This window comes from Anomaloglossus baeobatrachus, chromosome 2, assembly GCF_048569485.1.
Source record: "Anomaloglossus baeobatrachus isolate aAnoBae1 chromosome 2, aAnoBae1.hap1, whole genome shotgun sequence".
Classification (NCBI taxonomy): Eukaryota; Metazoa; Chordata; class Amphibia; order Anura; family Aromobatidae; genus Anomaloglossus; species Anomaloglossus baeobatrachus.
The window spans coordinates 6,909,507-6,935,991 of NC_134354.1; the positions used below are offsets into that span (position 1 = coordinate 6,909,507).

A 26,485-nucleotide genomic window follows, 5' to 3' on the forward strand; every position below is an offset into this window, starting at 1 on the left:
GCGCTGTATGAGGCGCTGTTATCATAGGGCGCTGTATGAGGCACTGTTATCATGAGGGCGCTGTATGAGGCGCTGTTATCATAGGGCGCTGTATTAGGCGCTGTTATCATAGGGCGCTGTATGAGGCACTGTTATCATAGGGCGCTGTATGAGGCACTGTTATCATAGGGCGCTGTATGAGGAACTGTTATCATAGGTCGCTGTATGAGGCACTGTTATCATAGGGCGCTGTATGAGGCACTGTTATCATAGGGCGCTGTATGAGGCGCTGTTATCATAGGGCGCTGTATGAGGCGCTGTTATCATAGGGCGCTGTATGAGGCGCTGTTATCATAGGGCGCTGTATGAGGCACTGTTATCATAGGGCGCTGTATGAGGCGCTGTTATCATAGGGCGCTGTATGAGGCGCTGTTATCATAGGGCGCTGTATGAGGCACTGTAATCATAGGGCGCTGTATGAGGCGCTGTTATCATAGGGCGCTGTATGAGGCGCTGTTATCATAGGACGCTGTATGAGGCACTGTTATCATAGGGCGCTGTATGAGGCGCTGTTATCATAGGACGCTGTATGAGGCACTGTTATCATAGGGCGCTGTATGAGGCACTGTTGTCATAGGGCGCTGTATGAGGCGCTGTTATCATAGGGCGCTGTATGAGGCGCTGTTATCATAGGGCGCTGTATGAGGCACTGTTATCATAGGGCGCTGTATGAGGCGCTGTTATCATAGAACGCTGTATGAGGCGCTGTTATCATAGGGCGCTGTATGAGGCGCTGTTATCATAGGGCGCTGTATGAGGCGCTGTTATCATAGGGCGCTGTATGAGGCACTGTTATCATAGGGCGCTGTATGAGGCACTGTTATCATAGGGCGCTGTATGAGGCGCTGTTATCATAGGACGCTGTATGAGGCACTGTTATCATAGGGCGCTGTATGAGGCGCTGTTATCATAGGGCACTGTATGAGGCACTGTTATCATAGGACGCTGTATGAGGCACTGTTATCATAGGGCGCTGTATGAGGCACTGTTATCATAGGGCGCTGTATGAGGCGCTGTTATCATAGGGCGGTGTATGAGGCACTGTTATCATAGGGCGCTGTATGAGGCACTGTTATCATAGGGCGCTGTATGAGGCGCTGTTATCATAGGGCGCTGTATGAGGCACTGTTATCATAGGGAACTGTATGAGGCACTGTTATCATAGGGCGGTGTATGAGGCACTGTTATCATAGGGCGGTGTATGAGGCACTGTTATCATAGGGCGCTGTATGAGGCACTGTTATCATAGGGCGCTGTATGAGGCACTGTTATCATAGGGCGCTGTATGAGGCACTGTTATCATAGGGCGCTGTATGAGGCACTGTTATCATAGGGCGCTGTATGAGGCGCTGTTATCATAGGGCGCTGTATGAGGCGCTGTTATCATAGGGCGCTGTATGAGGCACTGTTATCATAGGACGCTGTATGAGGCACTGTTATGATAGGGCGCTGTATGAGGCACTGTTATCATAGGGCGCTGTATGAGGCACTGTTATCATAGGGCGCTGTATGAGGCACTGTTATCATAGGGCGCTGTATGAGGCACTGTTATCATAGGGCACTGTATGAGGCGCTGTTATCATAGGGCGCTGTATGAGGCGCTGTTATCATAGGGCGCTGTATGAGGCACTGTTATCATAGGGCGCTGTATGAGGCACTGTTATCATAGGGCGCTGTATGAGGCACTGTTATCATAGGGCACTGTATGAGGCACTGTTATCATAGAGCGCTGTATGAGGCACTGTTATCATAGGGCACTGTATGAGGCACTGTTATCATAGGGCGCTGTATGAGGCACTGTTATCATAGGGCACTGTATGAGGCACTGCTTTCATAGGGCACTGTATGAGGCACTGTTATCATAGGGCGCTGTATGAGGCACTGTTATCATAGGGCACTGTATGAGGCACTGTTATCATAGGGCACTGTATGAGGCACTGTTATCATTGGGCGCTGTATGAGGCACTGTTATCATAGGGCACTGTATGAGGCACTGTTATCATAGGGCGCTGTATGAGGCACTGTTATCATAGGGCACTGTATGAGGCACTGTTATCATAGGGCGCTGTATGAGGCACTGTTATCATAGGGCGCTGTATGAGGCACTGTTATCATAGGGCGCTGTATGAGGCACTGTTATCATAGGGCACTGTATGAGGCACTGTTATCATAGGGCGCTGTATGAGGCACTGTTATCATAGGGCACTGTATGAGGCACTGTTATCATAGGGCGCTGTATGAGGCACTGTTATCATAGGGCACTGTATGAGGCACTGTTATCATAGGGCACTGTATGAGGCACTGTTATCATAGGGCGCTGTATGAGGCACTGTTATCATAGGGCACTGTATGAGGCACTGTTATCATAGGGCACTGTATGAGGCACTGTTATCATAGGGCACTGTATGAGGCGCTGTTATCATAGGGCGCTGTATGAGGCGCTGTTATCATAGGGCGCTGTATGAGGCACTGTTATCATAGGGCACTGTATGAGGCACTGTTATCATAGGGCACTGTATGAGGCACTGTTATCATAGGGCACTGTATGAGGCACTGTTATCATAGGGCGCTGTATGAGGCACTGTTATCATAGGGCGCTGTATGAGGTACTGTTATCATAGGGCGCTGTATGAGGCACTGTTATCATAGGGCACTGTATGAGGCGCTGTTATCATAGGACGCTGTATGAGGCACTGTTATAGGGCGCTGTATGAGGCACTGTTATCATAGGGCGCTGTATGAGGCACTGTTATCATAGGGCGCTGTATGAGGCGCTGTTATCATAGGGCACTGTATGAGGTGCTGTTATCATAGGGCGCTGTATGAGGCGCTGTTATCATAGGGCGCTGTATGAGGCACTGTTATCATAGGGCGCTGTATGAGGCACTGTTATCATAGGGCACTGTATGAGGCACTGTTATCATAGGGCGCTGTATGAGGCGCTGTTATCATAGGGCACTGTATGAGGCACTGTTATCATAGGGCACTGTATGAGGCGCTGTTATCATAGGACGCTGTATGAGGCGCTGTTATCATAGGGCGCTGTATGAGGCACTGTTATCATAGGGCGCTGTATGAGGCACTGTTATCATAGGGCGCTGTATGAGGCGCTGTTATCATAGGGCGCTGTATGAGGCGCTGTTATCATAGGGCGCTGTATGAGGCACTGTTATCATAGGACGCTGTATGAGGCGCTGTTATCATAGGGCGATGTATGAGGTACTGTTATCATAGGGCACTGTATGAGGCACTGTTATCATAGGGCACTGTATGAGGCACTGTTATCATAGGGCGCTGTATGAGGCACTGTTATCATAGGGCACTGTATGAGATACTGTTATCATAGGGCGCTGTATGAGGCACTGTTATCATAGGGCACTGTATGAGGCACTGTTATCATAGGGCGCTGTATGAGGCACTGTTATCATAGGGCGCTGTATGAGGCACTGTTATCATAGGGCGCTGTATGAGGCACTGTTATCATAGGGCGCTGTATGAGGCACTGTTATCATAGGGCTCTGTATGAGGCGCTGTTATCATAGGGCGCTGTATGAGGCGCTGTTATCATAGGGCGCTGTATGAGGCACTGTTATCATAGGGCGGTGTATGAGGCACTGTTATCATAGGGCGCTGTATGAGGCACTGTTATCATAGGGTGCTGTATGAGGCACTGTTATCATAGGGCGCTGTATGAGGCGCTGTTATCATAGGGCGCTGTATGAGGCACTGTTATCACAGGGCACTGTATGAGGCACTGTTATCATAGGGTGCTGTATGAGGCGCTGTTATCATAGGGCACTGTATGAGGCGCTGTTATCATAGGGCGCTGTATGAGGCACTGTTATCATAGGGCGCTGTATGAGGCGCTGTTATCATAGGGCGCTGTATGAGGCGCTGTTATCATAGGGCGCTGTATGAGGCGCTGTTATCATAGGGCACTGTATGAGGCGCTGTTATCATAGGGCACTGTATGAGGCGCTGTTATCATAGGGCGCTGTATGAGGCACTGTTATCATAGGGTGCTGTATGAGGCACTGTTATCATAGGGTGCTGTATGAGGCACTGTTATCATAGGACGCTGTATGAGGCACTGTTATCATAGGGTGCTGTATGAGGCACTGTTATCATAGGGTGCTGTATGAGGCACTGTTATCATAGGGCACTGTATGAGGCACTGTTATCATAGGGTGCTGTATGAGGCGCTGTTATCATAGGGCACTGTATGAGGCGCTGTTATCATAGGGCGCTGTATGAGGCGCTGTTATCATAGGGCGCTGTATGAGGCACTGTTATCATAGGGCGCTGTATGAGGCGCTGTTATCATAGGGCGCTGTATGAGGCACTGTTATCATAGGGCACTGTATGAGGCGCTGTTATCATAGGGCGCTGTATGAGGCACTGTTATCATAGGGCGCTGTATGAGGCGCTGTTATCATAGGGCGCTGTATGAGGCACTGTTATCATAGGGCGCTGTATGAGGCGCTGTTATCATAGGGCGCTGTATGAGGCACTGTTATCATAGGGCACTGTATGAGGCGCTGTTATCATAGGGCGCTGTATGAGGCACAATTACTTGGAAAAACAAGACTGATTGCTTTCAGTAAGTGAAATCAAATCTGAATTTCGCAGATCAAAGATCTTCACCGACTCCGGGAATGACAGAGGCTGATACTGAGCGAGCGCTGCAGAGTACTGCGGGGTCTTCACCGGCTGCCGGGAATGACAGAAGCTGATCCTGAGCGAGCGCTGCAGAGTACTGCGGGGTCTTCACCGACTCCGGGAATGACAGAGGCTGATCCTGAGCGAGCGCTGCAGAGTACTGCAGGTCTTCACCGGCTGCCGGGAATGACATAGGCTGATCCTGAGCGAGCGCTGCAGAGTACTGCGGGGTCTTCACCGACTCCGGGAATGACAGAGGCTGATCCTGAGCGAGCGCTGCAGAGTACTGCGGGGTCTTCACCGGCTGCCGGGAATGACAGAGGCTGATACTGAGCAAGCGCAGCAGAGTACTGCGGGGTCTTCACCGGCTCCGGGAATGACAGAGGCTGATCCTGAGCAAGCGCTGCAGAGTACTGCGGGGTCTTCACCGGCTCCGGGAATGACAGAGGCTGTTCCTGAGCGAGCGCTGCAGAGTACTGCGGGGTCTTCACCGGCTGCCGGGAATGACAGAGGCTGATCCTGAGCGAGCGCTGCAGAGTACTGCGGGTTCTTCACCGGCTGCCGGGAATGACAGAGGCTGTTCCTGAGCGAGCGCTGCAGAGTACTGCGGGTTCTTCACCGGCTGCCGGGAATGACAGAGGCTGTTCCTGAGCGAGCGCTGCAGAGTACTGCGGGTTCTTCACCGGCTGCCGGGAATGACAGAGGCTGATCCTGAGCGAGCGCTGCAGAGTACTGCGGGTTCTTCACCGGCTGCCGGGAATGACAGAGGCTGTTCCTGAGTGAGCGCTGCAGAGTACTGCGGGTCTTCACCGGCTGCCGGGAATGACAGAGGCTGTTCCTGAGCGAGCGCTGCAGAGTACTGCGGGTTCTTCACCGGCTGCCGGGAATGACAGAGGCTGTTCCTGAGCGAGCGCTGTAGGAGTACTGCGGGGTCTTCACCGGCTGCCGGGAATGACAGAGGCTGATCCTGAGGGAGCGCTGCAGAGTACTGCGGGGTCTTCACCGGCTGCCGGGAATGACAGAGGCTGATCCTGAGCAAGCGCAGCAGAGTACTGCGGGGTCTTCACCGGCTGCCGGGAATGACAGAAGCTGTTCCTGAGCAAGCGCAGCAGAGTACTGCGGGGTCTTCACCGGCTCCGGGAATGACAGAGGCTGTTCCTGAGGGAGCGCTGCAGAGCACTGCGGGGTCTTCACCGGCTGCCGGGAATGACAGAGGCTGTTCCTGAGCTAGCGCTGCAGAGTACTGCGGGGTCTTCACCGGCTGCCGGGAATGACAGAGGCTGATCCTGAGCGAGCGCTGTAGGAGTACTGCGGGGTCTTCACCGGCTGCCGGGAATGACAGAGGCTGTTCCCGAGCGAGCGCTGCAGAGTACTGCGGGGTCTTCACCGGCTGCCGGGAATAACAGAGGCTGTTCCTGAGCGAGTGCTGCAGAGTACTGCGGGGTCTTCACCGGCTCCGGGAATGATAGAGGCTGATCCTGAGCGAGCGCTGCAGAGTACTGCGGGGTCTTCTCCGGCTCCGGGAATGACAGAGGCTGATCCTGAGCGAGCGCTGCAGAGTACTGCGGGGTCTTCACCGGCTCCGGGAATGACAGAGGCTGTTCCTGAGCGAGCGCTGCAGAGTACTGCGGGTTCTTCACTGGCTGCCGGGAATGACAGAGGCTGATCCTGAGCGAGCGCTGCAGAGTACTGCGGGTTCTTCACCGGCTGCCGGGAATGACAGAGGCTGATCCTGAGCGAGCGCTGCAGAGGACTGCGGGGTCTTCACCGGCTGCCGGGAATGACAGAGGCTGATCCTGAGCGAGCGCTGCAGAGTACTGCGGGGTCTTCACCGGCTGCCGGGAATGACAGAGGCTGATCCTGAGCGAGCGCTGCAGAGGACTGTGGGGTCTTCACCGACTCCGGGAATGACAGAGACTGATCCTGAGCGAGCGCAGCAGAGTACTGCGGGGTCTTCACCGGCTGCCGGGAATGACAGAGGCTGATCCTGAGCGAGCGCTGCAGAGTACTGCGGGGTCTTCACCGGCTGCCGGGAATGACAGAGACTGATCCTGAGCAAGAGCTGCAGAGTACTGCGGGGGTCTTCACCGGCTGCCGGGAATGACAGAGGCTGATCCTGAGCGAGCGCTGCAGAGCACTGCGGGGTCTTCACCGGCTGCCGGGAATGACAGAGACTGATCCTGAGCTAGCGCTGCAGAGTACTGCGGGGTCTTCACCGGCTGCCGGGAATGACAGAGGCTGATCCTGAGCGAGCGCTGCAGAGTACTGCGGGGTCTTCACCGGCTGCCGGGAATGACAGAGGCTGTTCCTGAGCGAGCGCTGCAGAGTACTGCGGGGTCTTCACCGGCTGCCGGGAATGACAGAGGCTGTTCCTGAGCGAGCGCTGCAGAGTACTGCGGGGTCTTCACCGGCTCCGGGAATGACAGAGGCTGATCCTGAGCGAGCGCTGCAGAGTACTGCGGGGTCTTCACCGGCTGCCGGGAATGACAGAGGCTGATCCTGAGGGAGCGCTGCAGAGTACTGCGGGGTCTTCACCGGCTCCGGGAATGACAGAGGCTGTTCCTGAGGGAGCGCTGCAGAGCACTGCGGGGTCTTCACCGGCTGCCGGGAATGACAGAGGCTGTTCCCGAGCGAGCGCTGCAGAGTACTGCGGGGTCTTCACCGGCTGCCGGGAATAACAGAGGCTGTTCCTGAGCGAGTGCTGCAGAGTACTGCGGGGTCTTCACCGGCTCCGGGAATGATAGAGGCTGATCCTGAGCGAGCGCTGCAGAGTACTGCGGGGTCTTCACCGGCTCCGGGAATGACAGAGGCTGTTCCTGAGCGAGCGCTGCAGAGTACTGCGGGTTCTTCACTGGCTGCCAGGAATGACAGAGGCTGATCCTGAGCGAGCGCTGCAGAGTACTGCGGGTTCTTCACCGGCTGCCGGGAATGACAGAGGCTGATCCTGAGCGAGCGCTGCAGAGTACTGCGGGGTCTTCACCGGCTGCCGGGAATGACAGAGGCTGTTCCTGAGCGAGCGCTGCAGAGTACTGCGGGGTCTTCACCGGCTCCGGGAATGACAGAGGCTGATCCTGAGCGAGCGCTGCAGAGTACTGCGGGGTCTTCACCGGCTGCCGGGAATGACAGAAGCTGTTCCTGAGCGAGCGCTGCAGAGCACTGCGGGGTCTTCACCGGCTGCCGGGAATGACAGAGGCTGATCCTGAGCGAGCGCTGCAGGAGTACTGCGGGGTCTTCACCGGCTGCCGGGAATGACAGAGGCTGATCCTGAGCGAGCGCTGCAGAGCACTGCGGGGTCTTCACCGGCTGCCGGGAATGACAGAGGCTGATCCTGAGGGAGCGCTGCAGAGTACTGCGGGGTCTTCACCGGCTGCCGGGAATGACAGAGGCTGATCCTGAGCAAGCGCAGCAGAGTACTGCGGGGTCTTCACCGGCTGCCGGGAATGACAGAAGCTGTTCCTGAGCAAGCGCAGCAGAGTACTGCGGGGTCTTCACCGGCTCCGGGAATAACAGAGGCTGTTCCTGAGGGAGCGCTGCAGAGCACTGCGGGGTCTTCACCGGCTGCCGGGAATGACAGAGGCTGTTCCTGAGCTAGCGCTGCAGAGTACTGCGGGGTCTTCACCGGCTGCCGGGAATGACAGAGGCTGATCCTGAGCGAGCGCTGCAGAGTACTGCGGGGTCTTCACCGGCTGCCGGGAATGACAGAGGCTGATCCTGAGCGAGCGCTGTAGGAGTACTGCGGGGTCTTCACCGGCTGCCGGGAATGACAGAGGCTGTTCCTGAGCGAGCGCTGCAGAGTACTGCGGGGTCTTCACCGGCTGCCGGGAATGACAGAGGCTGATCCTGAGCGAGCGCTGTAGGAGTACTGCGGGGTCTTCACCGGCTGCCGGGAATGACAGAGGCTGTTCCTGAGCGAGCGCTGCAGAGTACTGCGGGGTCTTCACCGGCTGCCGGGAATGACAGAGGCTGTTCCCGAGCGAGCGCTGCAGAGTACTGCGGGGTCTTCACCGGCTGCCGGGAATGACAGAGGCTGTTCCTGAGCGAGCGCTGCAGAGTACTGCGGGGTCTTCACCGGCTGCCGGGAATGACAGAGGCTGATCCTGAGCAAGCGCAGCAGAGTACTGCGGGGTCTTCACCGGCTGCCGGGAATGACAGAGGCTGTTCCTGAGCGAGCGCAGCAGAGTACTGCGGGGTCTTCACCGGCTGCCGGGAATGACAGAGGCTGTTCCTGAGCGAGCGCAGCAGAGTACTGCGGGGTCTTCACCGGCTGCCAGGTGAGCGAGGGCTGCAGAGTACTGCGGGGTCTTCATCAATATGAGAGGCTCGGTGACGTAGTTTTCAGTACTTTTATTTGGCACTGTATGGGGGGTATAATGGTGCCCCGCACTGTCCCTCCCGACCCCGGTCCATACACAGGGGATCGCCGGTCACTCACTTTCTTCTCCTTGTCGGAGAGGGACAGGGAATCCAGGACTGACACTAAGTGCTCAGCAATGTCGGGGTCCAGACCGTCGTCTCGAGGGTCCGCCATCGTCTGACTCGGAGGTAACAGACTTTCTTCAGTGGCCACGACCTGTGAGAAGAAGAACAACGGAGTCACAAAGCTCCGAGCCGGGACCATCGCCTGGACCACAGAGCTGACAGTCAGGGCCTGCAGATCCCCCCCCAACCCCCGAGGACCCCCATCCGGTCACCCCTCCCCCCAGGACACCGCCACCCCCTGTGGACAATGCTGCAGAAGGCAAATCCCGCTGAGGGCACCTGCTCCAGCAGACAGTGCAGCACGACGGGGACCGAGAGCAGAGCGTCAGGAACGTCAGCCAGGAGCTCCGCGTACAGCCGGGTGTCCACCGCCAGCGGGAGAGGGGTCTCCACCGACCCTGCACAGATATAGATATATAGGATTATATGGGGGTCTCCACCGACCCTGCACAAACATAGACATATAGGATTATATGGGGGTCTCCGCCCGCCCTGTACAGATATAGATATATAGGATTATATGGGGGTCTCCGCCCGCCCTGTACAGATATAGATATATAGGATTATATGGGGGTCTCCCCCGCCCTGTACAGATATACACATATAGGATTATATGGGGGTCTCCCCAGCCCTGTACAGATATAGACATATAGTATTATATGGGGGTCTCCTCCGCCCTGTACAGATATAGACATATAGGATTATATGGGGGTCTCCGCCGCCCTGTACAGATATACACATAGGATTATATGGGGGTCTCCGCCGCCCTGTACAGATATACACACATAGGATTATATGGGGGTCTCCGCCTGCCCTGTACAGATATACACACATAGTATTATATGGGGGTCTCCTCCGCCCTGTACAGATATAGACATATAGGATTATATGGGGGTCTCCCCAGCCCTGTACAGATATAGACATATAGTATTATATGGGGGTCTCCGCCGCCCTGTACAGATATACACACATAGGATTATATGGGGGTCTCCGCCTGCCCTGTACAGATATACACACATAGTATTATATGGGGGTCTCCTCCGCCCTGTACAGATATAGACATATAGGATTATATGGGGGTCTCCGCCGCCCTGTACAGATATACACATATAGTATTATATGGGGGTCTCCGCCGCCCTGTACAGATATACACACATAGGATTATATGGGGGTCTCCGCCTGCCCTGTACAGATATACACATATAGTATTATATAGGGGTCTCCGCCTGCCCTGTACAGATATGCACATATAGGATTATATGGGGGTCTCCACCTGCCCTGTATAGATATAGGCAGTCACGTACTGGGCGTACCATTTGGGGGGGTTGGAGGCGGCAGCGAGCTGGTGGGATGGACCTCATCCCCGGGACCCTTCCTTTTTCCTGTGGGAGACGGTGGAGGGAGAGCGGCCGGCACCTGGAGGCAGAAAGGAGCAGGGTGACTTCTGCCACTAATCACCCCGGGCCGAGCAGCCCCCCGGGGGGCACAATGCGGGTTCCGCTCACCTCTGCCGGTGCCGGGGGTCTCTCCTGGATCTGCTCCCTGCCCACTTCTGGGACGTGGACGACCTCCATACTGTCCAGGTATCGCCGGTGCTGTCTCCTCCAGTCCAGGCAGTCGTACAGGAGGCAGGCCACGTTCTCAAAGACATCGGTGGCATAGGAGAGCTGCGGGGAAGGCGGGTGGCGTCAGTACACACCGGCACTACCGCCCCATCATCACCGCACACCGGCACTACCGCCCCCATCATCACCGCACACACCGGCACTACCACACCCATCATCACTGCACACACCGGCACTACCACCACCATCATCACCGCACACACCGGCACTACCGACCCCATCATCACCGCACACACCGGCACTACCGACCCCATCATCACCGCACACACCGGCACTACCGACCTCATCATCACCGCACACACCGGCACTACCACGCCATCATCACCGCACACACCGGCACTACCACACCCATCATCACTGCACACACCGGCACTACCACCACCATCATCACCGCACACACAGGCACTACCGACCCCATCATCACCGCACACACCGGCACTACCACCACCATCATCACCGCACACACAGGCACTACCGACCCCATCATCACCGCACACACCGGCACTACCGACCCCATCATCACCGCACACACCGGCACTACCACTCCATCATCACCGCACACACAGGCACTACCAACCCCATCATCACCGCATACACCGGCACTACCACTCCATCATCACCGCACACACAGGCACTACCGACCCCATCATCACCGCACACACAGGCACTACCGACCCCATCATCACCGCACACACCGGCACTACCACCCCATCATCACCGCACACACCGGCACTACCACCACCATCATCACCGCACACACAGGCACTACCGACCCCATCATCACCGCACACACCGGCACTACCACCCCATCATCACTGCACACACCGGCACTACCACCCCATCATCACCGCACACACTGGCACTACCACCACCATCATCACCGCACACACAGGCACTACCGACCCCATCATCACCGCACACACAGGCACTACCGACCCCATCATCACCGCACACACCGGCACTACCACCCCATCATCACCGCACACACCGGCACTACCACCACCATCATCACCGCACACACCGGCACTACCGACCTCATCATCACCGCACACACCGGCACTACCACCCCATCATCACCTCACACACCGGCACTACCGACCCCATCATCACTGCACACACCAGCACTACCACCCCATCATCACCGCACACACCGGCACTACCACTCCATCATCACCGCACACACAGGCACTACCGACCCCATCATCACCGCACACACCGGCACTACCACTCCATCATCACCGCACACACCGGCACCGGTTCTTTTCAACATATTTATAAATGACCTTGTTGGGGGCATGCGGAGTAGAATTTCAATATTTGCAGATGATACTAAACTCTGCAGGGTAATCCATACAGAGGAGGATAATTTTATATTACAGGGAGATTTATGTAAATTGGAGGATTGGGCTGAGAAGTGGCAATTGAAGTTTAATGTAGATAAATGTAAGGTCATGCACTTGGGTAGAGGAAATAACATTTATGATTATGTACTTAACCCCTTCAGCCCCCGGGCACTTTCCGTTTTTGCGTTTTTGTTTTTTGCTCCCCTTCTTCCGAGAGGCGTAACTTTTTTATTTTTCCATCAATCTTGCCATATGAGGGCTTGTTTTTTGCGGGACGAGTTGTACTTTTAAATGAAACCATAAGTTTTACCATATAGTGTACTGGAAAACGGCAAAAAAATTCCAAGTGCGGAAAAATTGCAAAAAAAGTGGGATTGTACAATAGTTTTTGGGATATTTTATTCACCGTGTTCACTATATGGTAAAACTGATGTGTGGGTATGATGCCTCAGGTCGGTGCGAGTTTATAGACACCAAACATGTATAGGTTTACTTGTATCTAAGGGGTTAAAAAAAATTCACAAGCTTGTCCGAAAAACGTGGCGCACGTTTTGCGCCATTTTCCAAAACCCGTAGCGTTCTCATTTTTCAGGATCTGAGGCTCAGTGATCGCTTATTTTTTGCGTCTTGACCTGACGTTCTTAACGGTACCATTTTTGCGCAGATGCTACGTTTTGATCGCCTGTTATTGCATTTTGCGCAAAATTTGCGGCGACCAAAAAACGTAATTTTGGCGTTTGGAATTTTTTTGCCGCTACGCCGTTTACTGATCAGATTCATTGATTTTATATTTTGATAGATCGGGCATTTCTGAACGCGGCGATACCAAATATGTGTGTATTTTTTAACCCTTTAATTTTCAATGGGGGGAAAGGGGGGTGATTTGAACTTTTAGGTTTTTTTATTTTTTTTAAATTTTTTAAAACTTTTTTTTTTACTTTTTTTTTTTTTATTTTACTAGTCCCCCTAGGGGGCTATTGCGATCAGCAATCCGATCGCTTTGCACAATCTGCAGATCTCAGCTACAGAGCTGAGAACTGCAGATTTGCTGCTTCACTTTCAATGCCGGCTGTATTCCGGCATTGAGAGGAAGTGACTCATGTTAGCCACAGGCGTCATCACATGACCCTGTGCTACCATGGCAACCGCCGAAAGTCACGTGATCATGTCACGTGACTTCCGGCGGGGGCGGGGTAAGTCACTGTCATGGCGGCGCCCATATACATATCGCTGCTAAGACTTTGGCAGCGAAATGTAAGGGGTTAATGGCCGCGGGTGGAAGCGATTCCACCCGCGGCTAGCAGGCACACATATCAGCTGTTGATAACAGCTGATATGTGCGCGTCTCGCCGCCGCCCGCCGGCGGCAGGGGGCGGGGCTTACCGGGACACGATCCATGACGTATCTAGTACGTCATGGGTCGTTAAGGGGTTAATTGTAGAACACTGGGTAAAACAGACACATAAAGACTTGAGTGTATGGTGGATGGTAAACTTCACTTTAGTGGACAGTGTCAGGCAGCTGCTGCCAGGGCTAATAAAATAATGGGATGTATTAAAAGAGGTAGAAGTGTTCATGAAAAAATATAGTTCTACCTCTGTACAAGTCACTAGTGCGACCGCACTTATATACTGTGTACAATTCTGGTCACCGATATATAAGAAGGACATAGCTGAACTGGAGAGGGTGCAGAGAAGACCACCAAGATTATTAGAGGAATGGGGGGGCTGCAATACCAAGACAGGAAAAACGAAGGCTTAGGGGGGATCTAATCACAATGTATAAATATATGAGGGGACAGTACAGAGACCTTTCCAAAGATCTTTTTACACCTAGGCCTGCGACTGGAACACGGGGGCATCCGCTACGTCTTGAGGAAAGAAGGTTTAATCATAATCACAGACGAGGATTCTTTACTGTACGAGCAGTGAGACTATGGAACTCTCTGCCGCATGATGTTGTAATGAGTGATCACTACTAACATTAAGCAGAGCCTGGACGCCTTTCCTGAAAAATGTAATATTACCAGTTATGTATATTAGATTTTATGACAGGGTGTTGATCCAGGGAACTAGTCTGATGCCGGATGTGGACGAAGGAAGGACATTTTTTCCCCATTGGAACTTGTTTGCCACATTGGGGTTTTTTTTGCCTTCCTCTGGATCAACATGTTAGGCTACGGGGTGAACTAGATGGACTTAGAGTCTCCCTTCAACCTTAAAAACTATGATACTATGATACTATGATACTACCACCCCATCATCACCACACACACCGGCACTACCACCCCATCATCACCGCACACACCGGCACTACCACCCCATCATCACCGCACACACCAGCACTACCACCCCATCATCACCGCACACACCGGCACTACCACCCCATCATCACCGCACACACCGGCACTACCACCTCATCATCACCGCACACACCGGCACTACCGACCCCATCATCACTGCACACACCGGCACTACCACCCCATCATCACCGCACACACCGGCACTACCACCCCATCATCACCGCACACACCGGCACTACCACCCCATCATCACCGCACACACCGGCACTACCGACCCCATCATCACTGCACACACCGGCACTACCACCCCATCATCACCGCACACACCGGCACTACCACCCCATCATCACCGCACACACCGGCACTACCACCCCATCATCACCGCACACACCGGCACTACCACCCCATCATCACCGCACACACCGGCACTACCGACCCCATCATCACTGCACACACCAGCACTACCACCCCATCATCACCGCACACACCGGCACTACCACCCCATCATCACCGCACACACCGGCACTACCACCCCATCATCACCGCACACACCGGCACTACCACCCCCATCATCACTGCACACACCGGCACTACCACCCCATCATCACCGCACACACCGGCACTACCACCCCATCATCACCGCACACACCGGCACTACCACCCCCATCATCACTGCACACACCGGCACTACCACCCCATCATCACCGCACACACCGGCACTACCGACCTCATCATCACCGCACACACCGGCACTACCACTCCATCATCACCGCACACACCGGCACTACAGCCCCCATCATCACCACACACCGGCACTACCACCCCATCATCACCACACACACCGGCACTACAGCCCCCATCATCACCACACACCGGCACTACCACTCCATCATCACCACACACCGGCACTACCACCCCATCATCACCGCACACACCGGCACTACCACCCCCATCATCACCGCACACACCGGCACTACCGCCCCCATCATCACCTCACACACCGGCACTACCACTCTATCATCACCGCACACACCGCTAGTCCCGCCCCCATCATCCCTGACCTGCTGGTCGGCGTTGCTCCGGTCTGCGGGCCGGCTGCTCTCTTTCACCAGGTACTGCAGTCGGGCCACCTGGCGCAGGGAGGACGCGGTTTTGCTGGACTCCAGAACGGGTTCCAGGTATTTCCAGAAGGTTTGCAGAGATTTCCGCAGCGTTTCCTTCCTCTCCTTCTCGGCTTCTATCACTGAGATCATGGGGTTCAGTTTACTGCCGGGACTAACACCCCAACATCCCACAACAGGCTTTACACGGCGGAGAATTGTCCCTGCGCTGCCCATGGACTGACGATCGGGGGTGGTCAGGAAGGTTTACAGGTTTTACATTAAAGGGAATGTCCAATATCTGGACTCGTCCGCTTGTCGGAGTGCAGACGCCTCATAGAGGTCGCTGATTGTCTGCAGGGGTCACAAGGGGGGTGTCAGCTACAAGGGAGACTACTCTATGTAAAAGGAGCCTCCGAGGAGAGGACAACCAGAGAACAACAGCTGCTTATAAAAATAGTCACGACTTTTCCCACCGGCCTCTGTACACGTCTGCCCCTCTGACTGCTGCAGACAATCACTGGTCAGCTGCTATTATCTAGTCATGTGACCAGTGAAGCCTACAGTGATTGGCCATAAAAGTGAGGGGGCGGGAGGGCGGGGACAGAGACCGGGGAAGGGGCGGGAGGGCGGGGACAGAGACCGGGGAAGGGGCGGGAGGGCGGGGACAGAGACCGGGGAAGGGGCGGGAGGGCGGGGACAGAGACCGGGGAAGGGGCGGGAGGGCGGGGACAGAGACCGGGGAAGGGGCGGGAGGGCGGGGACAGAGACCGGGGAAGGGGCGGGAGGGCGGGGACAGAGACCGGGGAAGGGGCGGGAGGGCGGGGACAGAGACCGGGGAAGGGGCGGGAGGGCGGGGACAGAGACCGGGGAAGGGGCGGGAGGGCGGGGACAGAGACCGGGGAAGGGGCGGGAGGGCGGGGACAGAGACCGGGGAAGGGGCGGGAGGGCGGGGACAGAGACCGGGGAAGGGGCGGGAGGGCGGGGACAGAGACCGGGGAAGGGGCGGGAGAGACCAGATTTGCAATCCTAATAAATACTGCACAGTTCTGGGGGCGGATGGGAGAGATTTTTCTATTGTTACTGTTTGTTGTGCACTACACCCGGTGTTGCTGCTGTTACCCCCAGTACGAGCCGTTCACACACTGAAAGCGGCTCACACTGGCCGAGCACCGAGCGTACCCCAGCACCGAGCGTACCCCAGCACCGAGCATACCTGAACACCGAGTGTACCCGAGCACTGAGCGTACCCTAGCACCGAGCATACCCCAGCACCGAGCGTACCCTAGCACCGAGCGTACCCCAGCACCGAGCGTACCCCAGCACCGAGCGTACCCTAGCACCGAGCATACCCCAGCACCGAGCATACCCCAGCACCGAGCATACCCCAGCACCGAGCATACCCCAGCACCGAGCATACCCCAGCACCGAGCGTACCCTAGCACCGAGCGTACCCCAGCACCGAGCATACCCCAGCACCGAGCGTACCCCAGCACCGAGCGTACCCCAGCACCGAGTGCACCCCAGCACCGAGCGCACCCCAGCACCGAGCGTACCCCAGCCTTGAGTGTACCCCAGCACCAAGCGTACCAGAGCGTACCAGAGCACACAGTATACCCGAGCACCAAGCGTACCTCAGTACAGCGAGTGTACTGCAGCACCGAGTGTACCTGAGCACACCGAGCGTACCCGAGCACACCGATGCTTGTGTGAGTGGTTTGCAGATGTAAAGCACAGAACTCTTAACCCAAACTCTGTTCCTGTACAGTCTGTGCTCGGTGCGAGCCTCGGGGCCACTCCTCTCTATTTATGAGAAACCTGTGGAAAGTGTCATTACACGGGGAGTGACATTTCTGATAGAGAAGCAGAGAGGTGATGGGAAGTAAAGGAGAATCCGGCCGACGTGTCCCCAGAAGTGACCGCACACTAACACTGCGAGCACCGCAGGGCCGAGACAGCGTCAGCACCTACCGTCAGCAGCACCGCAGGGCCGAGACAGCGTCAGCACCTACCGTCAGCAGCACCGCAGGGCCGAGACAGCGTCAGCACCTACCGTCAGCAGCACCGCAGCGCAGAGACAGCGTCAGCACCTACCGTCAGCAGCACCGCAGCGCAGAGACAGCGTCAGCACCTACCGTCAGCAGCACCGCAGGGCCGAGACAGCGTCAGCACCTACCGTCAGCAGCACCGCAGGGCCGAGACAGCGTCAGCACCTACCGTCAGCAGCACCGCAGGGCCGAGACAGCGTCAGCACCTACCGTCAGCAGCACCGCAGCGCAGAGACAGCGTCAGCACCTACCGTCAGCAGCACCGCAGCGCAGAGACAGCGTCAGCACCTACCGTCAGCAGCACCGCAGGGCCGAGACAGCGTCAGCACCTACCGTCAGCAGCACCGGGCTCCTCCAGGGCAGGCGGCCATCCTCCATAACTCTGAGACGACACCCTGATCACACTGGAGACTCGGACGCCGAGATCAGCCAACACCGCCACCACCTGCGGGTGATACACTCCAACCACCAGGATGTAGTGATCCGCCCCGTCATCAGGCTCATCATCTGCAACACACCAACGGAGACGTCTGCAGAGCCGGACAGCAAGCAGAAATACTGCCAAACTGTACAGTGTATGCTGGAGACATACCGCACACTCCAGCACTGGAATCATACAGCCAGGCAGTAACATAGCAGTTATAATATTATACATAAGAGCAGTATTATAGTAGTTATATTCTTGTACATAGGGGCAGTATTATAGTAGTTATATTCTTGTATATAGGGGGCAGTATTATAATAGTTATATTCCTGTACATAGGGGCAATATTATAGTAGTTATATTCTTGTATATAGGGGCAGTAATATAGTAGTTATATTCTTGTATATAGGTGCAGTATTATAGTAGTTATATTCTTGTACATAGGGGCAGTATTATAGTAGATATATTCCTGTATATAGGGGCAGTATTATAGTAGTTATATTCTTGTACATAGGGGCAGTATTATAGTAGTTATATTCTTGTACATAGGGGCAGTATTATAGTGGTTATATTCTTGTACATAGGGGGCAGTATTATAGTAGTTATATTCTTGTATATAGGGGGCAGTATTATAATAGTTATATTCCTGTACATAGGGGCAATATTATAGTAGTTATATTCTTGTATATAGGGGCAGTAATATAGTAGTTATATTCTTGTATATAGGTGCAGTATTATAGTAGTTATATTCCTGTACATAGGGGCAGTATTATAGTAGTTATATTCCTGTATATAGGGGCAGTATTATAGTATTTATATTCTTGTACATAGGGGCTGTTATGATCCGGAACCATGGAAGATCACCACAAATCATTGGTAAAAGGTGACAAGAGCATTGGCAACTAATCTGGCCGCCATCCCCTTACTAACCAACACAACTAGAAGTAGCCGAGGGGTGAACTAACATCCTGTGCACCGTGAACCCAGCCGGAGAACTAACTATCCTAAAGGTAGGAAAGATGAATAACTCTCTGCCTCAGAAAATAGACAAGAATAGCAAGCCCCCCACATTCACAGACTGCGGTGATATAGGAAATCACAATACACAGGTAGATGACAGGATTAGCAAAAGGTGAGGCCCCCGCTGACTAAAATAGGAAAGGACAGGAAAGGGACTGATGGTGGCCAGAGAAAAACCCTGCAAAATACCAACTTCCTGATAGTACAAAAAGGCCCTCAGATCGCTCGATCTGAACTCCGTCCTATACCAGGTGCTTTTGTCATACCAATGAACAGAAAACAAGAATCATAACAAATTCAACAAGCCATAAACACATGGACCCAAAAAGGAGCTATACTCCACACAGAACTGCAGGGAGTTCCTCAACAATCCACTGAGGGGGAAAATCCCTGGAAGGAAATAAACTGAAACCAACCACAACAAATGACAAACCCAGATAAGCAAAGAACCAGACAAATAAATAAAGAGCAAACACTTATCTGGAGTAGATGTGGTGTAGAGCAGGATTAAGCAGGCTAGAGATACAAAGAACAACTGACATCCCGCAACAGCCTGCAATCAGACCAGGACTTAAATAAGCAGAGAGTTAGGAAAGGAAACACCCACTGCACAACACACCTGGTCCAAGTCCAAACCCTTCCTGGCCACCAGAGGGAGCCTCCCAGCAGCCAAGACATAACTAACATTCACAACAGTACCCCCCCCACTTGAGGAGGGGTCACCGAACCCTCACCCACGCCACCAGGTTGCTCGGGATGAGCATGATGGAAGGCGCAAACCAACCTGTACGCATGAATGTCAGAAGCCACAACCCAAGAGTTATCCTCCTGCCCATAACCCTTCCATTTCACAAGGTACTGAAGCTGACGCCTAATGCGACGGGAATCCAGAATTTTTTCAACCTCATACTCCAGTTCCCCTTGTACCAAAACAGGGTCAGGAGGCGCTGCTGCAGGAACTGCCGGCTCCACATGTTTCTTCAACAAGGACTTATGGAAGACATTGTGAATCTTAAATGACGTAGGCAGAGTCAAACGGAAAGATACAGGGTTAATAATCTCCGAAATCTTATAAGGTCCAATAAATCTGGGCTTAAATTTAGGAGACGGAACTCTCATAGGAATATTTTTAGAGGACAACCACACCATGTCCCCTACTTTAAACCGGGGACCAACAGTCCAACGCCGGTTGGCAAACTTTTGGGCAGTTTCTTGGGACTGAAACAATTTATCCACTACCTGCCCCCAAATCTGCTGCATTCTGTTGACCACCGAATCCACCCCCGGACAGTCAGACGCCTCAAGCTGCCCTGAGAGGAACCTGGGGTGATACCCAAAATTGCAGAAAAAGGGGGACACCAACGTGGTAGAGCTAGCTCTATTGTTAAGGGCAAATCCAGCCAAAGGCAAAAACGAAACCCAGTCATCCTGATCCGCAGAAACAAAACACCGTAAATAGGTCTCCAGGGTCTGGTTAGCCCTTTCAGTCTGACCGTTGGTCTGAGGATGAAACGCCGAGGAGAAAGACAGCTGAACACCCAATTTGGAGCAAAAAATCCTCCAAAACCTGGATACAAACTGCACCCCTCTGTCAGAAACAATGTTTTCGGGAATACCATGCAAACGGACAACATGTTGGAAAAACAAAGGCACCAACTATGATGAAGATGGCAACTTAGATAGGGGAACCAAGTGGACCATCTTGGAGAATCTGTCACAGATCACCCAAATCACAGTCATTTTCTGAGAGACGGGAAGCTCTGAAATAAAATCCATAGAGATGTGCGTCCAAGGTTTCTTAGGTACCGGCAAAGGCAATAATAGCCCACTAGAACATGAACAACAAGGCTTGGACCTACAACAAACTCCACACGACTGCACAAAACGACGGACATCTCGGGACAGGGAAGGCCACCAAAAAGAGCGTCTCACAAGATCCCGAGTACCAAAAATGCCAGGATGACCCACCAAAACAGAGCAATGAACCTCAGAGACAACTCGGTCTCTCCATTGGTCCGGGACAAACAGTTTCCCTGTAGGACATCTCTCAGGTTTATCCCCCTGAAATTCCTCCAGTGCCAACCGCAGATCAGGCGAAATAGCCGAGAAAACTACACCATCATTCAGGATAGTAGACGGCTCGACAACCTCCAAAGAGTCAGTGCAGAAACTCCTGGAGAGGGCATCGGCCTTAACATTCTTGGTGCTCGGCAAAAAAGAGACCACAAAATTAAACCGGGTAAAAAACAAAGCCCACCTGGCCTGCCGAGGATTCAACCTCTTGGCCGATTCCAGATAGATGAGATTCTTGTGGTCTGTAAGCACCACAACTTGATGCCTAGCCCCCTCCAACCAATGTCTCCACTCTTCAAATGCCCACTTCATAGCCAATAATTCCCGGTTCCCCACATCATAATTCCGTTCAGAAGGAGCAAACTTCCGAGAGAAAAAGGCACAGGGCTTAAGTTTACCCGAAGTAGCGTCTCGTTGAGACAGAACAGCACCTGCTCCGATCTCTGAGGCATCAATCTCAACCTGTAATGGGCGAGACACATCAGGTTGCTGCAGGACTGGGGCAGAAGTGAATCGCCTTTTAAGCTCCTGGAAGGCCACAATAGCCTCAGGGGTCCAATGCTCAGCATCAGCTCCCTTCTTGGTCAAATCTGTCAGAGGCTTGACAATGGCAGAAAAATTGGCTATAAATTTACGGTAAAAATTAGCAAACCCCAAAAACCGCTGCAGGGATTTTAGAGAAGTCGGTTGCACCCAGTCGTAAATAGCCTGAACCTTATCCGGGTCCATTTCAATAGCGGAGGGAGACAAGATGAAGCCCAAAAAGGAAATCCTTTGCACCCCAAAGAGGCACCTTGACCCCTTAACGTACAGTGCATTATCCTTAAGTATCTGAAAAACCTCCCGTACTTGCCCCACATGAGAGTCCCAATCATCAGAAAAAATCAAGAGGTCATCCAAATACACAATCAAAAATTTACCAATAAGGTCCCGAAAAATATCATTCATGAAGGCCTGGAAGACGGAGGGTGCATTAGTGAGCCCAAAAGGCATCACTAGGTACTCAAAATGCCCCTCAGGAGTATTAAAAGCCGTCTTCCATTCATCACCCTCCTTAATACGGATGAGATTATACGCACCCTTGAGATCCAGTTTCGTAAACCATTTGGCACTCTGCACTCTAGAGAACAGATCAGACATCAGAGGCAAAGGGTACTGATATTTGACCGTAATTTTATTAAGAAGACGGTAATCAATACAAGGCCTCAACGACCCATCTTTCTTAGCAACAAAGAAGAAGCCGGCACCCAAAGGAGAAGATGAGGGCCGAATGTGCCCCCTCTCCAATGATTCCCTGATGTATGACCGCATGGCATCATGTTCGGGCACAGACAAGTTAAAAATCCGCCCCTTGGGAAATTTACAACCGGGCACCAACTCAATGGCACAGTCACAGTCCCGGTGTGGGGGCAGAGAATCAGATTCCTGGTCATTAAATACATCACGGAAATCAGACAAGAAAGCCGGAACATCAACTGCCTGAACGGATGTGGACGACACGGAAAGGTCCTGATGCAAACCTTGACAACCCCAACTAGTTACCGACAAGGATCTCCAGTCAAGAACCGGATTATGGGTCTGCAACCACGGAAATCCCAGTACCAAGGTATCCTGTAGATTATGCAATACTAAAAATGTACAAGTCTCCTGATGCGCTGGTGCAACTCTCATAGGCACCTGGGTCCAAAATTGGGGTTTATGTTCTGCCAAAGGGGTAGCATCAATGCCCCTTAAAGGAATAGGAGTTTGCAAAGGAACCATGGGGAAACCACAATCCCTAGCAAACCCAAAATCCATCAAATTGAGCGCTGCCCCTGAGTCCACAAAGGCAAATGCAGAAAAGGAAGACAATGAGCAAATCAATGTGACAGACAAAAGAAACTTTGGTTGCAAAGAACCCGCAGTAACAGAAGTAGCCAATCTCCTTTCACGTTTAGGGCAGACAGAGATGTTATGAGAAGCGTCTCCACAATAGAAGCACAGTCTATTCTTCCATCTGAACCCCTGCCGACTAGCATTAGAAAGGACCCTATCACACTCCATAGCCTCCAAAGGCTGTTCCACAGGCACAAAACCAGCAGGTATCTTCCTGCGCTCACGTAACCGCCTATCAATCTGAATGGCCAAGGTCATAGAGGCATCAAGACCAGAAGGGACGGGAAACCCACCATTACATCCTTCACAGCATCCGCAATACCCTTGCGAAAAAGAGCCGCAAGCGCATCATCATTCCATTTGGTAAGGACCGCCCACTTACGAAATTTCTGACAAAACGTTTCTGCAGAATCCAAACCCTGAGTTAAGGACAACAAGACCTTTTCTGCTTGGTCCACAATATTGGGTTTGTCATATAATAATCCCAAGGCCTGAAAAAAGGAGTCCACATCACTGAGAATCGGCTCATCAGACGCTAAAGAGAAGGCCCAGTCCTGAGGGTCACCACGCAGCAAGGAGATGACAATCTTAACCTGCTGTACGGGAGTCCCTGAGGACTTAGGGCGCAGGTCAAAAAATAATTTACAATTATTCCTGAAGCTCAAAAATCTCGACCTATCTCCCGAAAAAAATTCAGGAACGGGAATCTTAGGCTCTGCAAGGGGAGTCTGTGCAAGATAAGACTATATACGACGAACCTTAGCATCAAGATGAGCAACACGCTCACCCAATTCATCCATGCTAGACAAAGAAATCTTCCACAGAACCCAAAGAAGAAGAGGAAAAACACCAAAAAAAAAAAAAAAAAAGTTTTCTCAGCAGCTTTTTTTTTTCTTTTTTTTTTCCCTTCTTAAGAGTACCCTTTAAATTCGTTTGGCCGGTTGTACTGTTATGATCCGGAACCATGGAAGACCACCACAAATCATTGGCAAAAGGTGACAAGAGCATTGGAAACTAATATGGCCGCCATCCCCTTACTAACCATCAACACTAGAAGTAGCCGAGGGGTGAACTAACATCCTGTGCACCGCGAACCCAGCCGGAGAACTAGCTATCCTAAAGGAAGGAAAGATGAATAACTCTCTGCCTCAGAAAATAGACAAGAATAGCAAGCCCCCCACATTCAAAGACTGCGGTGATATAGGAAAACATAATACACAGATAGATGATAGGATTAGCAAAAGGTGAGGCCCCCGCTGACTAAAATAGGAAAGGACAGGAAAGGGACTGATGGTGGCCAGAGAAAAACCCTGCAAAATACCAACTTCATGATAGTACAAAAAGGCCCTCAGATCGCTCGATCTGGACTCCGTCCTATACCAGGTGCTTTTGTCATACCAATGGACAGAAAACAAGAATCATAACAAATTCAACAAGCCACAAACACATGGACCCAAAGGAGCTATACTCCACACAGAACTGCAGGGAGTTCCTCAACAATCCACTGAGGGGGAAAATCCCTGGAAGGAAATAAACTGAAACCAACCACAACAAATGACAAACCCAGATAAAAGAACCAGACAATAAATAAAGAGCAAGCACTTATCTGGGGAAGATGTGGTGTAGAGCAGGATTAAGCAGGCTGGAGATACAAAGAACAACTGACATCCGGCAACAGCCTGCAATCAGACCAGGATTTAAATAAGCAGAGAGTTAGCAAAGGAAACACCCACTGCACAACACACCTGGTCCAAGTCCAAACCATTCCTGGCCACCAGAGGGAGCCTCCCAGCAGCCAAGACATAACTAACATTCACAACAAGGGGCAGTATTATAGTATTTATATTCTTGTACATAGGGGCAGTATTATAGTATTTATATTCCTGTACATAGGGGCAGTATTATAGTAGTTATATTCTTGTACATAGGGGCAGTATTATAGTAGTTATATACTTGTATATAGGGGGCAGTATTATAGTAGTTATATTCTTGTACAGAGGAGCAGTATTATAGTAGTTATATTCTTGTACATAGGAGCAGTATTATAGTAGTTATATTCTTGTACATAGGAGCAGTATTATAGTAGTTATATTCTTGTACATAGGGGCAGTATTATAGTAGTTATATTCTTGTACATGGGGGCAGTATTATAGTAGTTATATTCTTGTATATAGGGGCAGTATTATGGTAGTTATATTCTTGTACATAGGAGCAGTATTATAGTAGTTATATTCTTGTACATAGGAGCAGTATTATAGTAGTTATATTCTTGTACATAGGGGCAGTATTATAGTAGTTATATTCTTGTACATAGGGGCAGTATTATAGTAGTTATATTCTTGTATATAGGGGCAGTATTATAGTAGTTATATTCTTGTACATAGGGGTAGTATTATAGTAGTTATATTCTTGTACATAGAGGCAGTATTATAGTAGTTATATTCTTGTATATAGGGGCAGTATTATAGTAGTTATATTCTTGTATATAGGAGCAGTATTATAGTAGTTATATTCTTGTACATAGGGGCAGTATTATAGTAGTTATGTTCTTGTATATAGGGGCAGTATTATAGTAGTTATATTCTTGTATATAGGAGCAGTATTATAGCAGTTATATTCTTGTACATAGGGGCAGTATTATAGTAGTTATATTCTTGTACATAGGGGCAGTATTATAGTAGTTATATTCTTGTATATAGGGGCAGTATTATAGTAGTTATATTCTTGTATATAGGGGCAGTATTATAGTAGTTATATTCTTGTATATAGGAGCAGTATTATAGCAGTTATATTCTTGTACATAGGGGCAGTATTATAGTAGTTATGTTCTTGTATATAGGGGCAGTATTATAGTAGTTATATTCTTGTACATAGGGGCAGTATTATAGTAGTTATATTCTTGTATATAGGGGCAGTATTATAGTAGTTATATTATTGTACATAGGGGCAGTATTATAGTAGTTATATTATTGTACATAGGGGGCAGTATTATAGTAGTTATATTCTTGTATATAGGGGGCAGTATTATAGTAGTTATATTCTTGTACATAGGAGCAGTATTATAGTAGTTATATTCTTGTACATGGGGGCAGTATTATAGTAGTTATATTCTTGTACATAGGAGCAGTATTATAGTAGTTATATTCTTGTACATAGGGGCAGTATTATAGTAGTTATATTCTTGTACATAGGGGCAGCATTATAGTAGTTATATTCTTGTACATAGGAGCAGTATTATAGTAGTTATATTCTTGTACATAGGGGCAGTATTATAGTAGTTATATTCTTGTACATGGGGGCAGTATTATAGTAGTTATATTCTTGTACATAGGAGCAGTATTATAGTAGTTATATTGTTGTACATAGGGGCAGTATTATAGCAGTTATATTCTTGTATATAGGGACAGTATTATAGTAGTTATATTCTTGTACATAGGGGCAGTATTATAGTAGTTATATTCTTGTACATAGGGGCAGTATTATAGTAGTTATATTCTT

General features: G+C 51.4%; 1 protein-coding gene across 2 annotated transcripts in view; it reads right to left on the minus strand.

Moving 5' to 3' along the window:
• The window catches only part of SPAG17 (sperm associated antigen 17), a 384,631-nt gene that overhangs the window by 174,795 nt on the left and 183,351 nt on the right, over positions 1–26,485 (minus strand). For both annotated transcript variants that reach the window (XM_075334839.1, XM_075334840.1), the window contains exons 6-11: positions 17,929–18,102; positions 15,509–15,690; positions 10,683–10,844; positions 10,491–10,593; positions 9,457–9,575; positions 9,131–9,268 (exon numbers count right to left, since the gene is read on the minus strand). In XM_075334839.1, coding sequence (XP_075190954.1) covers positions 9,131–9,268; positions 9,457–9,575; positions 10,491–10,593; positions 10,683–10,844; positions 15,509–15,690; positions 17,929–18,102 — 878 coding nt within the window. The remainder of the gene's footprint in view (positions 1–9,130; positions 9,269–9,456; positions 9,576–10,490; positions 10,594–10,682; positions 10,845–15,508; positions 15,691–17,928; positions 18,103–26,485) is intronic.